The 15,537-nt window shown below is 42.4% G+C and overlaps 1 protein-coding gene across 1 annotated transcript in view; it reads right to left on the bottom strand.

Annotated features, from left to right (window-relative positions):
* Positions 1-12,259: 12,259 nt before the first annotated feature.
* Positions 12,260-15,537, bottom strand: part of LOC142854739 (pregnancy-specific glycoprotein 22-like) — a 53,783-nt gene continuing 50,505 nt past the window's right edge. Inside the window, exons 8-9 of the mRNA XM_075980940.1 lie at positions 13,555-13,914; positions 12,260-12,531 (exon numbers count right to left, since the gene is read on the bottom strand). Of these exons, the coding sequence (XP_075837055.1) occupies positions 12,260-12,531; positions 13,555-13,914 (632 nt within the window). The remainder of the gene's footprint in view (positions 12,532-13,554; positions 13,915-15,537) is intronic.

The raw sequence follows: 15,537 nt of genomic DNA, 5'->3' as shown, positions 1-15,537 counted from the left end.
CAGAGAGGGAAATCATAGAAGCATCATCTTTCACGATAGCCACAAACAGCATAAAATATCTTGGGGTAACTCTAACCAAGGAAGTGAAAGATCTATTTGACAAGAACTTTAAGGCATTGAAGGAAGAAATTGAAGAGGATACCAGAAAGTGGAAAGATCTCCCTTGCTCTTGAATTGGGAGGATCAACATAGTAAAAATGGCAATTCTGCCAAAGGCAATTTATAGATTCATTGCAATCCCCATCAAAGCCTCATCAAAATTCTTCACAGATCTTGAGAGGACAATAATTAACTTTATATGGAAAAACAAAAAACCCAGCATAGTCAAAACAATCTTATATAATAAATGAACTTCTGGAGGCATTACTATCCCTGACTTCAAACTGCAGCTTGGTATTGGCATATAAACAGAGAAGTCAATCAATGGAATTGAATAGAAGACCCAGATTTTAACCCACAAACCTATGAACACCTCATTTTCATTAAAGGAGCTAAAAGTGTACAATGGAAGAAAGAAAGCATCTTCAGCAAATATTGCTGGCACAACTGGATGCCAACCTGTAGAAAAATGAAAATAGATCCATATCTATCACCACGCACAAAACTCAAGTTCAAATGAATCAAAGACCTCAGTATGAATCGGAACACACTGAACCTGATAGAAGAGAAAGTGGGAAGTACCCTACAACAGATGGGCACAGGACATTGCTTCATATGTATAACCCCAGCAGCACAGACATTAAGGGTAACATTGAATAAATGGGACCTCCTGAGACTGAGAAGCTTCTGTAAAGCAAAGAACACTGTCACTAAGACAAAAAGGCTGACTGGGAGAAGATCTTCACCAACCCCGCAACAGATAAAGGTCTGATCTCCAAAATATATAAAGAACTCAAGAAACTAGACTTTAAAATGCTAATTAATCCGATTAAAAATGGGGCACTGAACTGAAGAGAGAATTCTTAACAGAAGAAGTTCAAATGGCCAAAAGACACTTAAGGTCATGCTCAACCTCCTTAACAATCAGGGAAATGCAAATCAAAACAACTTTGAGATACCATCTTACACCTGTCAGAATGGCTAGAATCAAAACCATCAATGATAGCCTATCCTGGAGAGGTTGTGGAGAAATGGGTACATTCATCCATTGCAGGTGGGAATACAAACTTGTGCAACCAATTTGGAATTCAGTGTGGCAATTTCTCAGGAAATTCGAGATCAACCTACCCCAAGACCCAGTAATCCCACTTTGGAATATACCCAAGAGATGCCCTATCATATGACAAAAGCATTTGTTCAACTATCTTCATAGAAGCATTATTTGTAATAGCCAGAACCTGGAAACAACCTAGATGCCCTTCAATGGAAGAATGGATGAAGAAAGTGTGAAATATATACATATTAGAGTACTACTCAGCGGTAAAAAAAAATGACATCTTGAATTTTGCATGCAAATGGATGGAAATAGAAAACACTATCCTGAGTGAGGTAACCCAAACTCAAAAAGATGGACATGGGATGTACTCACTCATAATTGGTTTCTAGCCATAAATAAAGGACATTGAGCCGATAATTTGTGATCCTACAGAAGCTAAACAAGAAGGTGAACCCAAAGAAAAACATATAGTTATCCTCCTGGATATTGGAAGTAGACAAGATTTCCGGGCAAAAATGGGATCTTGGGGGTGGGGTGGGATGGGGGTATGGGGAATTGCGAAGAGAAAAATGAGAAGGGGAGGATGGGGGGGAACTTGGGGGAATGGGATGGTTGGGATAAATGAAGGGTGGATATGGGATCAGGTTAGTATATATCTTAATTAAGGGAGCCATCTTAGGCTTGGCAAGAGACTTGTATCTAGAGGGGCTCCCAGGTGCCCAGTGGGATGTCCCCAGTTAGTTCCTTCGGCAGCTGAGGAGAGGGAACCTGAAATGACCCTATCCTATAGCCATACTGATGAATATCTTGCATATCACCATAGAACCTCCATCTGTGATGGATGGAGATAGAGACAGAGACCCACATTGGAGTACCAGAATGAGCTCCCAAGGTCCAAATGATGAGCAGAAGGAGGGAGAACATGATCAAGGAAGTCAGGACCGTGAGGGGTGCACCCACCTTTTTAAGGAGCTGCAGGCTGCATTCCTGCCACCCTGCTCCCAGCTGCCTGGTTAGCTTATACCCTGAAATAACAACACACAAACTGTATTCTTTTAAACAGTGGCTGGCCCATTATACCTAGCCTCTTCTAGGCTTATTCTCACATATTAATTTAGCCCATTTCTAATAATCTGTGTAGCACCACTAGGTGTCCTTACTGGGAAAGATTCAGCATGTCTGACCTGGTGGCTTGCTTCATTGCATCTGGCCCTAAGAGGAGCTGCATGATTTCTGAGCTCACTTCCCCTTCCTCCCAGCATTCTGTTGTGTTTACACCACCTATTTAAATTCTGCCCTATCAGATGGGTCAAGACAGTTTCTTTATTAGCCAATGACCTTCCTCCATCACCCACCCACTGAGACAGTGGGGCTGATCTATTGGGAGCTCACCAAGGCCAGCTGGACTGTGACTGAAAAACCATGAAATAAAACCAGACTCTGAACATGGTGGACAATGAGGGCTGATGAGAAGCCAAGGAAATGGCACTGGATTTTGATCCTACTGCAAGTACTGACTTTCTGGGAGCCTAGCCTGTTTGGATGCTCACCTTACTAGACCTGGATGGAGCAGGGAGGACCTTGGCCTTTCCACAGGGTAGGGAACCCTGACTGCTCTTTGGACTGGAGAGGGAGGGGGAGAGGAGTGGTGGGAGGGGGAGAGGAGTGGGAGGAGGCAGAAATTTTTTTCAATAAAAAAAATCCATTGGGTCATATTGTGTCTCTGCCACTGTCTGCAAACCCCAGAATGACAACAGTTAAAGCTGTACATGTCCATAAATGTCAACCACAGTTGGCTGTTTTCATTAGTTAAAGTTCTTTATACTGATAAATTTTTTTTTATGGAGAAAAGGAAAAAAAACAAGTTTCCACCTCCTCCCAGCCTCCCATTTCCCTCCCCCTCATCCTAACCTTCTCCCCCTCCCCCCACTCCTCTCCCCCTCCCTCTCCAGTCCAAAGAGCAGTCAGGGTTCCCTGCCCTGTGGTAAGTCCTAGGTCCTCCCCCCTCCGTCCATATGTAGGAAGGTGAACATCAAAACTGGCTAGGCTCCAACAAAGCAAGAACACGAAGTAGGATCAAAACCCCATGCCATTGTCCTTGGCTTCTCATCAGCCCTCATTGTTCGCCATGTTCAGAGAGTCCGGTTTTATCCCATGCTTTTTCAGTCACAGTCCAGCTGGCCTTGGTGAGCTCCCAATAGATCAGCTCCACTGTCTTAGTGGGTGGGTGCACCCCTCATGGTCCCGACTTCTTTGCTCATGTTCTCCCTCCTTCTGCTCCTCATTGGGACCTTGGGAGCTCAGTCCAGTGCTCCAGTGTGGGTCTCTGTCTCTATCTCCATCCATCACCAGATGAAGGTTCTATGGTGATATGGAAGATATTTGTCAGTATTGCTATAGGATAGGGTCATTTCAGGTTCCCTATCCTCAGCTGCCCAAGGAACTAATTGGGAACATCGACTTGGGCTCCTGGGAGCCACTATAGGTTCAAGTCTCTTGCCAACCCTAAGGTGGCTCCCTTAACTAAGAATTGTGCTTCCATGCTCCCCTATCCAACCTTCCTTTATCCCAATCCTCCTTTTTCCCCAAGTTCCTCCCATCCTCCCCTTCTCCCTTTTCTCTCCCCATCTCCCCTTAAAGATCCCAATTTTCTCCCCGGCAATTTTGTCTACTTCCCCTAGCCAAGAGGATAACTATATGCTTTTCCTTTGGTTCACCTTCTTACTTAGCTTCTTTAGGGTCACCAATTGAAGACTCCGTGACCCTTATTTATAGCTAGAAACCAATTATGAGTGAGTACATCCCATATTCATCTTTTTGGGTCTGGGTTACCTCACTCGGGATAGTGTTTTATATTTCCATCCATTTGCATGCAAAATTCGAGAAGTCATTGTTTTTTACCGCAGAATAGTACTCTAATGTGTAGATATTCCACACGTTCTTCATCCATTCTTCCATTGAAGGGCATCTAGGTTGTTTCCAGGTTCTGCCTATTACAAATAATATTGCTATGAACATAATTGAACAAATGCTCTTGTCATATGATAGGGCATCTCTTGGGTATATTCCCAGGAGTGGTATTGCTAGGTCCAGGGGTAGGTTGATCCCGAATTTCCTGAGAAACCGAAACACTGATTTCCAAAGTGGTTGCACAAGATTGCATTCCCACCAGCAATGGATGAGGGTACCCCTTCCTCCACAGCCTCTCCAGCAAAGGCTATCATTGGAGTTTTTTATTTTAGCCATTCTGACAGGTGTAAGATGATATCACAAAGTTGTTTTGATTTGCATTTCCCTGATCGCTAAGGAGGTTGAGCATGACCTTAAGTGTCTTTGGGCCATTTGAACATCCTCTGCTGAGAATTCTCTGTTCAGTTCAGTGCCCCATTTTTTAATTGGGTTAATTGGCATTCTAAAGTCTAGTTTCCTGAGTTCTCTATATATTTTGGAGATCAGACCTTTGTCAGTTGCGGGGTTGGTGAAGATCTTCTCACAGTCAGTAGGTTGCCTTTTTGTCTTGGTGACAGTGTCCTTTGCTTTACAGAAGTTTCTCAGTTTTAGTAAGTCCCATTTATTCAATGTTTCCCTTAATGTCTGTGCTGTTGGGGTTACACATAGGAAGCGATCTCCTGTGCCCATCTGTTGTAGGGTACTTCCCACTTTCTCTTCTATCAGGTTCAATGTGTTCTGACTGATAGTGAGGTCTTTAATCCATTTGGACTTGAGTTTTTTGCATGGTGATATATGGGTCTATTTTCATTCTTCTACAAGTTGACATCCAGTTATGCCAGCACCATTTGTTGAAGATGCTTTCTTTCTTCCACTGTATACTTTTAGCTCCTTTATCATAAATGAGGTGTTCATAGGTTTGTGGGTTAAAATTCGGGTCTTCTATAGGATTCCATTGGTCGACTTCTCTGTTTTTATGCCAGTACCACACTGTTTTCATCGTTGTAGCTCTGTAAAAGAGTTTGAAGTCAGGGATGGTAATGCCTCCAGACAATCCTTTATTGTATAGGATTGTTTTGGCTATCCTGGGTTTTTTGTTTTTCCATATAAAGTTGATTATTGTTCTCTCAAGATCTGTGAAGAATTTTGATGGGACCTTGATGGGGCTTGCAATGAATCTATAAATTGCCTTTGGCAGAATTGCCATTTTTACTATGTTGATCCTCCCAGTCCAAGAGCAAGGGAGATCCTTCCATTTTCTGGTATACTCCTCAATTTCTTTCTTCAATGCCTTAAAGTTCTTGTCAAATAGATCTTTCACTTCCTTGGTTAGAGTTACCCCAAGATATTTTATGCTGTTTGTGGCTACCATGAAATGTGAAGCTTCTCTGATGTCCCTCTCTGCTTCCATATCCTTTGTGTATAAGAGGGCGACTGATTTTTTGGAGTTGATCTTGTATCCTGCCACATTACTAAAGCTGTTTATCAGCTGTAAGAGTTCTTTGGTGGAGTTTTGGGGGTCGCTTATGTACACTATCATATCATCTGCAAATAACCAAAGTTTAACTTCTTCCTTTCCAATTCGAATTCCCTTGATCCCATTATGTTGTCCTATTGCTATTGCTAGAACTTCAAGCACTATATTGAAGAGGTATGGACAGAGTGGACAGCCTGGATGTGTTCCTGATTTTAGTGGGATGGCTTTGAGTTTCTCTTCGTTTAGTTTGATGTTAGCTGTCGGCTTGCTGTATATAGCTTTTATTATATTTAGGTATGACCCTTGTATCCCTAATCTCTCCAAGACTTTTATCATAAAGGAATGTTGAATTTTGTCAAATGCTTTTTCAGCATCTAATGAAATGATCATATGGGTTTTTTTCCATTTATTTATATGCTGGATTACATTGATAGATTTTCTTATGTTGAACCAGCCCTGCATCCCTGGGATGAAGCCTACTTGATCATAATGGATAATTCTTCTAATGTGTTCTTGGATTCGGTTGGCCAATATTTTGTTGAAGATTTTTGCATCGACGTTCATGAGTGAGACTGGTAAATAATTCTCTTTCTTGGTTGAGTCTTTGTGTGGTTTGGGTATCAGAGTAACTGTAGCTTCATAAAAGGAATTTGGCAATGACTCTTCTGTTTCTATATTGTGAAATACATTAAGGAGTATAGGTATTAGGTATTCCTGGAAGTTCTGGTAGAATTCTGCATTGAAACCATCTGGCGCTGGGCTTTTTTTTGGTAGGGAGGTTTTTGATAACCTCTTCTAATTCTTCGCGACTAAAAGGTCTATTTAGATTGTTCACCTGGTCCTGGTTTAACTTTGGTATATGGTATTTATCTAAAAAAGTGTGCATTTCCTTTATATTTTCCAGTCTTGTGGCATATCGGCTTTTGTACTAAGAGCTAATGATTCTCTGAATTTCCTCTGTGTTTGTGGTTATGTCCCCCTTTTCATTTCTGATCTTATTAATTTGCATATTCTCTCTCTGCCATTTTATTAGTTCGGATATGGGTTTGTCAATCTTGTTGATTTTCTCCAGGAACCAGCTTTTTGTTTCATTGATTCTTTGGATTGTTTTCTGTGTTTCTATTTTGTTGATTTCAGCCCTCAGTTTGATTATTTCCAGTCTTCTACTCCTCCTAGAGGAGTCTGCTTCTTTTTTTTTTCTAGAGCTTTCAGGTGGGCTGTTAAGTCTCCAATGTGTGCTTTTTCTGTTTTCTTTAAGTGGGCACTTAGTGCTATGAATTTTCCTCTCAGGACTGCTTTCATAGTGTCCCATAAGTTTGAGTATGTTGTTTCTTTATTTTCATTGTATTAAAGGAAGACTTTAATTTCTTTCTTTATTTCTTCCTTAATCCAGGTATGGTTCAGTAGTTGATTGTTCAGTTTCCATGAATTTGGAGGCTTTCTGGGGGTAGCATTGTTGTTGAATTCTAACTTTAATCCATGGTGATCTGATAAGACACAGGTGGTAACTAATATTTTTTTGTAACTGTGGATGTTTGCTTTGTTACCGACTGTGTGGTCGATTTTTGAGAAGGTTCCATGAGCTGCAGAGAAGAAGGTATATTCTTTATATATGGGTGGAATGTTCTATAGATGTCTGTTACGTCCATTTGATTCATTACTTCCATTAGTTTTCTTATTTCTCTGTTAGTTTTCTGTCTGATTGACCTGTCCATTGTTGAGAGAGGAGTGTTGAAGTCTCCTACTATTAGTGTGTGCGGTTTGATGGCTACCTTGAGTTTTAGCAATGTTTCTTTCATGTACGTGGGTGCTTTTATATTAGGGGCATAGATGTTCAGGATTGAGACTTCATTCTGATGAACTGTTCCTGTTATGAGTATAAAATGCCCCTCTCCATCTCTTCTGATTGATTTAAGTTGAAGTCAACTTTGTTAGAGATTAGTGTGGCCACACCTGCTTGTTTCTTAGGTCCATTTGCTTGATAAGCCTTTTCCCATCCCTTTACTCTTAGTAGGTGCCTGTCTTTGTGGTTGATGTGTGTTTCATGTAAACAGCAGAATGTTGGATGCTGTTTTCTTATCCAATCTCTTAGCCTGTGCCTTTTATAGGTGAATTGAGTCCATTGACATTAAGTGATATTAATGACCAGTGGTTGTTAATTCCGGTCACTTTTTTAGTCGTAGAGTTTGTGTGTTTCCCTACTTGAGTTGTTTTGGTGAAGGGTCTTTAGATGTCTGTGTTATTGTGGTCATTGTTTAACTCCTTGGTTAGTGATTTTCCTTCTATTACTTTCTGTAAGGCTGGATTTGGGGCTACGTATTGTTTAAATTTGTTTTTATCCTGGAAAATTTTATTTTCTCCATTTATAGTGAAGGAAAGCTTGGCTGGTAATAGTAACTGGGCTTGCATCCATGGTCTCTCAGTTTCTGCAGTACATCTATCCAGGACCTTCTGTCTTTCATGATTTCCATGGAGAAGTCAGGTGTAATTCTGATAGGTTTACATTTATAAGTAATTTGGCCTTTTTCCTTTGCAGCTCTTAATATTCTTTCCTTATTCTGTATGCTTTGTGTTTTGATAATTATATGCGAGGGGATGTTTTTTTTTGATCCAGCCTATTCGGTGTTCTGTTTGCTCCTTGAACCTTCATAGGTACATCCTTCTTCAGGTTGGGAAAGTTTTCTTCTATAATTTGATTAAATATATTTTCTGGACCATTGAGCTGCACTTCTTCTCCTTCTTCTACTCCAATTATTCTTAGGTTTGGTCTTTTTATTGTGTCCCATATTTCCTGAATGTTTTGTGATGAGAGTTTGTTGGACTTGCTGTTTTCTTTGATCAGTGTGTTTATTTCCTCTATGGTATCTTCAGAATCTGAGATTCTTTCTTCTATCTCTTGTATTCTGTTGGTTATGCTTATTTCTGTAGACTCTGTTTGTTTACTTAAATTTTCCATGTCCAGCAGGCCCTCTGTTTGTGTTTTCTTCTTTGCCTCCATTTCAGTTTTCAAGTCTTGAACTGTTTCCATTATCTGTTTGATTGGTTTTCTAGGGTATCATTCTCTGATTTATTCAATTCTTCAAACTTTCTGTTATATTTCTCATCCATTTCTATAAGGGCGTTTTTTACATGCTGTTTAAGGGCGTCAATCACTTTCATGAAGTCAATCTTTTCTACTTTTTCTTGATTAAGGTGTTCATGTCCTCCCATTGTGAGGGCGCTGGTTTCTGTTGGCTTCATGTTGCTTTTCAGCTTGTTGAGCGAATTCTTGCATTGGCGTCTGCCCATCTCTTCTTCCAAATGCACCTTATGGATCTTCTTTTACCGGACCAGGTCTCCTTGCCTACCCAACGCTGGCTCTCCCCAATGTTGGCTCTCCTTGCGCCGAGAGATCAGGTCTCCGTGCTGGCTGGGCAGATCACAAACAAAGCGCCTACCCTGCTTGGTGCAGGCAGGCCATAGAAGGAAAGGAACTCCCACCCGCTTGGGTGCCCCGAGAATTCGGACCCAGAGCCCAGACAGGCTGGGCTGGTTGATGTTATGTGCCGAAAGAGGGCAGTGGGGCCGAAGTGGGGAGGGTTCTGGATGGAAGCGGGTGGGCTAGGAAGAAAGAGGCAGTATGCAGGGAATAGAGGCCCTGCGGAGAGCCCAAGAAGGATAGGGGGCCAAGGAACCTCTGAGCTCCCCATCCCAGGCTGGTGCCGCATGGCCAGAAACTCAACCCAACGCTGGCTCTCCTGGCGCCGAGAGATCAGGTCTCCGTGCTCTATACTGATAAATTTTTTAAAGTTTTTACTTTTCTGATTTTAACATCATTCTCTGTCATTACCTGGAGTTTGTTATGTAGATGTGGAATCTCTTGTGATGTCTTCATCTATTTTTTGCATGACAATTGGTATTGTCATTTGAAGGTCTATTTATACAGCCATATTATTCAATTTTTTGGGTTTAGTATCCTGGTAAAATATAAAAGACACAATCTCACAGTAGACAAGAGGTCTTCTGGACCTTCCAAAATTTGCGATTCTGTTCTGAGATATTCCCTGACCATCAAACGAAGGGGTTGTGTTATATATAAATCAAGTAGGACTGGACACCCCCACAGTGTCTGTCTTAGGCAAAGTTTGATTGCTCTGAAGAGACTCCAAGATCATGGCAGCTCTTATTAAGGAAAACAATCGGGGGTTACTTAGAGGTTCAAAAGCTTAGTCCAGTATCATCATGAGCAAAAAAATGTGGTGACATTCCTATACATACTACCATGGGCAAAAAATAGGGGACACTCCTATATATACCACCAAGCATTCACACATGTGAGTCTACAATGGGGGACATTCCTAGAATACCACCAAGCACTCACACATGTGAGTCTATGGGGGACATTTCTATACATACCAAGCACTCATACATGTGAGTCTATGGGGGACATTCCTATTAATACCAAGCACTCACACATGTGAGTCTACAATGGGGGACATTCCTATACAAACCACCAAGCACCTATTGTTTGCTGCATTTGGATTCATTTTGGATTTTTTGGTGGCCCCTGTGCAAAAACAAAAACTTTAATGTAGGGCTAGAGCTATGCTTGTCCGTGGGAATAAGAATTTATATTTAGAATAAACCTAGAAATTCAATTGGTTTAGGAAAGTGGTCATTATGGTTTCTCCTCTGGGATCTATAGATTAAATCACTATCAATGTACAGTTGATTGCATTCCAAGACCAATCATGATTTCCCTCCTTCTGAGGAGCCTCAAGTCCAATTGGACAGTTTTTTATTACCTCCAAGAGATAGCTGTCCTTGGCCATATTGGCCATTGATGTCACTTGTGGGAATCACAACAGGGTAGGAAAATTGATTGTTTTCCTCTGTTGCTACTTTGCATCAAATCTTCAAATTCTATAAGGTCTAGTCCTCAGAGAAGAGGGTTCTGCATCAGATCAGCATGCACAGGGACTTCACGGGTTGACACCAGGTCCTCTGTATGTGTATTATAGCTATTGGCTTAGTATTTTTATAAGACTCCTGATTCTGAGAACAAGTGGGTCTCTGGCTCTTGTGTCTTCTCATGGCACTCTTTTGCTCCTGTTGGAGGGTTCAACATCAATAGGATAGTTTTCGTTTCATCTTACTATATTTTATTTTGTCATGTTTTGTTATTATCTCTTAGAGGCGTATTCTTCTCTAATGGAAGAAACAAGGGAGTGAGTCCTTATGGTAGGGGATGTGAGGAGGAACTGGGAAGTTTTGAGAGAGTGGAAACTATAAACAGTATATTTTGTATGAAAAAAATCTATCCTCAATAAAAAGAAAAGAGTTCATTCTTCAAAGTGATTAATGGCATTGACAACCTTGAATTAGATTAACTTTATTTTTAAAAGAATAACTTTATTACACCAGAAGTGAAATCTGAGAACTTGCTGTCCATTTTTCAGATTACTACAATTTCCATGACTACTCAACAGTTATTAGGGGTAATTGACTTACATGAAACACACAAATACCTAGAAGCCCAGAACCTACAGAGATGAAGAAACAAAAAATATGAGTTAACTTCCATGAATAACACCTAAAACTAAATCAATAAAGACATTTGACAAAAGTGAAATTTTTTAACGATGAAAACAGACAGATCAGGTGTAGAGGAGAGGCCAGTGTATTAGGGGCACAGGTGAAAAGCCACTGCCAGCTCAGTACTCAGTAGAGACACTGACAGGTTTCCCTCTAATAACAGGATCAACACAAGGAAGCTGCGGTGGCCACTTTTCTTCAGTATTCTCTTAGATGTCCTAGACAGAACAATCAGGCAACACAAATAAGTAAATGTTGGCCAGTTAATTGGTGGAAAATAGATCTGCAGGTGACAAGGACTTACTTTTGGAAAATCCTAAAGATTCTACAGATGTTTTTGGAACTGGTGAACAAACATGCACATCTGAGCTCTACTACTGTAAGCTAATATTGTGCACATCAGATGTCCTGTTTGTCACATGCACAGGAAGCTAAGTAGCAAGGGAGACTCAATTTGGACCCATGTGTCTCCCTGGGAAAAGAAACGGAAATGCATATTAACGGGAAAAAGACTAATGAGAAAGGTCCCACGGTGAATGATCTGCCCTTCTGTGGAAGGTTTCAAATCTGTGCATCACACTGTGGATCAAAACTCTTTAGAAACCAGCTATGTTGACAGTGAAACATGGGCAGACCCTCCTCCTGTTACTCTTCCTCACTCCACATGGATGACTGCTGTGCTGGCACATTGGGCTTAGGTGAATGAATTAAACAAGGAATGTATTTGAGCATATGAGAGACTGTTTTTCTCAATGCAAACAATGCACCATTTCCACAGAAGATTCAGAGCATCCAAAAGTTTGAGGGCTCCTATAATTAGTTCCCATGAATTCTGAGGGATTGCTACATATTGGAACCACAACCAAATTAAGCACTTACAGCATTTGAATATTTGTTTACCATATTGATGTTTTATATTTCTTTTAAGAAAAACCTCATTTTAAATCCTGGCCTTCCCTTGTACACATGTGTGAGTCTCCATGTCAGCTGTACCTGAGTAATAACTAATCATTTTAACCACACAACTTTTTAATATTTTGTACATCACTGAGAAGGAAATGTCAGCATTCTACTGTGGGATGAGAGGAGAGGACACTCACTCATCACGGCCAGGAAACTGGGAGACTGATCTTCGAACTGAAGTGGTTGGAGACCTCACACTGATATTTTCCAGTATCTGTTCCCTGGACAGGACTTATTCTGAGTCCACACTTTGTTGGGGACAGAGTCATCCTCTCTGTTAGGTATAGAGTACTGTTATTGAAGATCCAACGGATGGAGACATCAGTGTCAGGTGAAATGCAGGTGAAGATCACAGATGCACCTCCTGCAACTATGGTGTCAGTGATTTGCACAAAGGGCTGTGTCACAGGCTCTGAAAAAAAGAGAATTACCAAATGACAGTAGTCCAGAGAGTTCAACCAGATCCCCTTAGCTCATACTTTCTAAAGTTTCCCAGGGAGGAGGGGATTTTTGGAGCTGTGGCTATATACATATTTTGGCTTTGTATCTCCTCACAGGAAATATGTTGCTCTGATTCAAGCTCTGTTTTCTTGTCTCAGTTTCAATGTAATAGGAAACACAGTTCATGATCATTGCTGTGTTCATCTCTTATGCTTACTTATGAGCAATGGCCTCACCTTGGGATGGGGGAGCTGCTGACATCATCGGTAACTGTTACTATTTACCTGCAGAAGACAATTCCCTTGCCTAGACTCCTGAGGTGAAGGAGGAATCTGAAGTAGCTGCCTCCTCTCTTTCTTTCCTTCATGCCTTGCCCTTCCTGTGAAGTCTCATAAGCCCATCAGAACAATAGGCTAATGGCCCAGACACCTGCCGACGATTAGAAGAAGGAGATGCACAGGTGACCTACCCAACTGAAGCTGTCATGGCTGCACACAGCTGGATCTACACTTTATGGGTAGTCAATGCCATGACTTTAACAATCAACAAAGCTTTGTTCCTATCAGTTCTGACAGGAAATCAAAGAAAACAGTTGCAAAAATCTCCCCAATGTCATCTTGATTTCAGCCAGGGACAGAGCTTTGTAGTAGTCTCTGTGAAGACCCCATGTCTTCATCACTCAGGGACTGCCTGACTCCCACAGAGTCTTTCCGGGGACATGTGCATGGCGAAGACTCCAAGAGTCTGCACTGAGGCTGACTTTCTGGAGCTGAGTTTACGCAGAACAGGTCCTTCTCACTGCATGTAAAGACAGGTGAGCAGTTATAATCTATTACGGTTTGTATACCTAAAGTGTGCCCTGCAGTGAGTACCAAATCCCAGCAGGGGGACACAATAGTGGGGGAGAGAGATGGCACAGCCCAGTCCCGGCAGGTAGGTGTATGAAGTAGGATGAGCCACACCCAGCAGTCGGAAACCATAGAGAGTCACTTACTCTTTAAATAAAACTCCACATTTGCTCTTTCAATTTTGGAATCTTTGTTTAAGACTTCCAGTGTGTACATCCCTGCATCACTTTCAATGATATCCTGGAGCAGCAGGGATCCAGTTTTGTACACCTTCCCTCTTATTCTCTGTGCACGCTCCCAGGAGATAGAAGACTTGGTTCTGTTGTTTACTACAAGTTTACTGGCTGGGCTCCCATCATTTGATTTGAGCCAGGAAAATACTTGTGCTTCTTCTGGAAGATTATGAACTTGGAGAAGTACATCTTCACCTTCAGCTGCATACCGAGGCACCGGTTGGATCATGAGTTGGGAAGGAGTGAGAGCATTGCAGAACGTAGAAAGCGAACCTGGAAGGGAAGAGAGAAAAAAAGACATCACATGGAGATCACTGTGCTTGGTGGAAAGATGGTGACCTCCATACTGAGCAGATGGATTCATCACTCAGCTTAGAATTGCACATGTTTGAGGGTCTATCCCACGTAATGAATGCCAGAAATATGACCTTAACTTTTCAAAACTTCTCCTTTCCAAAAGTACCCTTGAAGGTATCATTTTGCTTGTATTGAACTGTCCCCATGGGTGTCTATTTGACTGCTACCTCACTGCCCTCAGTCGGATACTGCAAACACTCGTGTACACTAGGTGAGATATGATGCCCCCTTGAACTCAACAGGCCTGGAACTTTCACTTTCTATGGCTTTTTCCTTCAGTTTCCTTTGAGGCAACACTCATCCATTGACCTCACCTAATAGATGCACTTGTTATATTAGCAAGTGACCCTTAGGTCTGGGGTTGTGTGGGGGCTAGGAGTAGTCTGATCTTCAAGACAGGCTTAGCTTCTTAAAAGGCTTGTGTAGAGGCGGCCCTGTTTAGGTGCTGAGGAGTTCCATCTGGACGGGTAAGTATGTGCTATCCAGGGGCGGATTGTCCTGGAAGAGAGCACAAATCCCCCTCCCCCAGCTCCTTCTGCAGGGCTGTCTTTCTTACGCATGACCCAGCCCCCCAGCATTTTCCCCAAGCCTGCCTGGCTGTCTGCTAGGACCAGTGCTCAAGAACAGTTTTAAGCTCCTACACTAAGGCTACCCACCCAGAACAGTGAGTGCCTGCCTACCAGACAGGCCTCAAGGTCCCCTGTAAGGGAGCCCGGGCACCTTCAGCTTGTGCTCCAGGGTCTCCTGTGCTCTCCTGGACCCTGCCCTGCCTGCCACGTTCTTCTTTTTGTCCCAGGATCATTGGGCTACCAGGTGGCCCTGTTTAAGTGCTGAGGAGTTCCATCTGGTCGGGTGAGTGTGTGCAATCCCGGGGCGGATTGTCCAGGAAGAGAGCACAAACCCCCCTCTCCCAGCTCCTTCTGAAGGGCTGTCTTTCTTACACACGACTCCCTCCCCCCCCCCCCGCCTTAAGCCTGAGTTTTCTGCAAGGTCCTTTGCACACCCAGAGCTGTGAGTGCCTACCTACCGGGCAGGCCTCAAGGATCCCCCGAAAGGGAGCACGCGCACCTTCAGCTTGTGCGGCAGGGTATCCTGTGTTCTACTTGTCCCCGCCCTGCCCCCCAAGTTCTCCCTTTTGTCCACGGGTCATTGGACTACCAGGCGTCCATGTTTTGGTGCTGAGGAGTTCCATCTGGATGGGATGGTTCCTGCTTCTACGCTGAAGTAATACACCCAGAGAGTCAGTCACAGCAAAGACTGGACCAAGACACCAGGCCTCTCCTGGCTCCATTAGAAGGAAGAGACAGGAAGGCGCCAATGCAAGAATTCCTCCAACAACCTGAAAGGCAACAGGACATCACCAGAATCCAGGGATCCCGAAATAAGAAGAATTGTACACCCTACTCTAGAAGAATTAGAAGAAATCGACTCAAAAGTGAATTATATGAAAATAATAGAAGACCTTAAACAGGAGGTGAAAAACTGCCATAAACAATTAGAGATTACAAACAAAAAGGTAGAGGAAGTGAATAAATCGCT

Source organism: Microtus pennsylvanicus, chromosome 1 (genome assembly GCF_037038515.1).
Source record: "Microtus pennsylvanicus isolate mMicPen1 chromosome 1, mMicPen1.hap1, whole genome shotgun sequence".
Classification (NCBI taxonomy): Eukaryota; Metazoa; Chordata; class Mammalia; order Rodentia; family Cricetidae; genus Microtus; species Microtus pennsylvanicus.
This window is presented reverse-complemented; position numbering and strand designations above follow the sequence as displayed.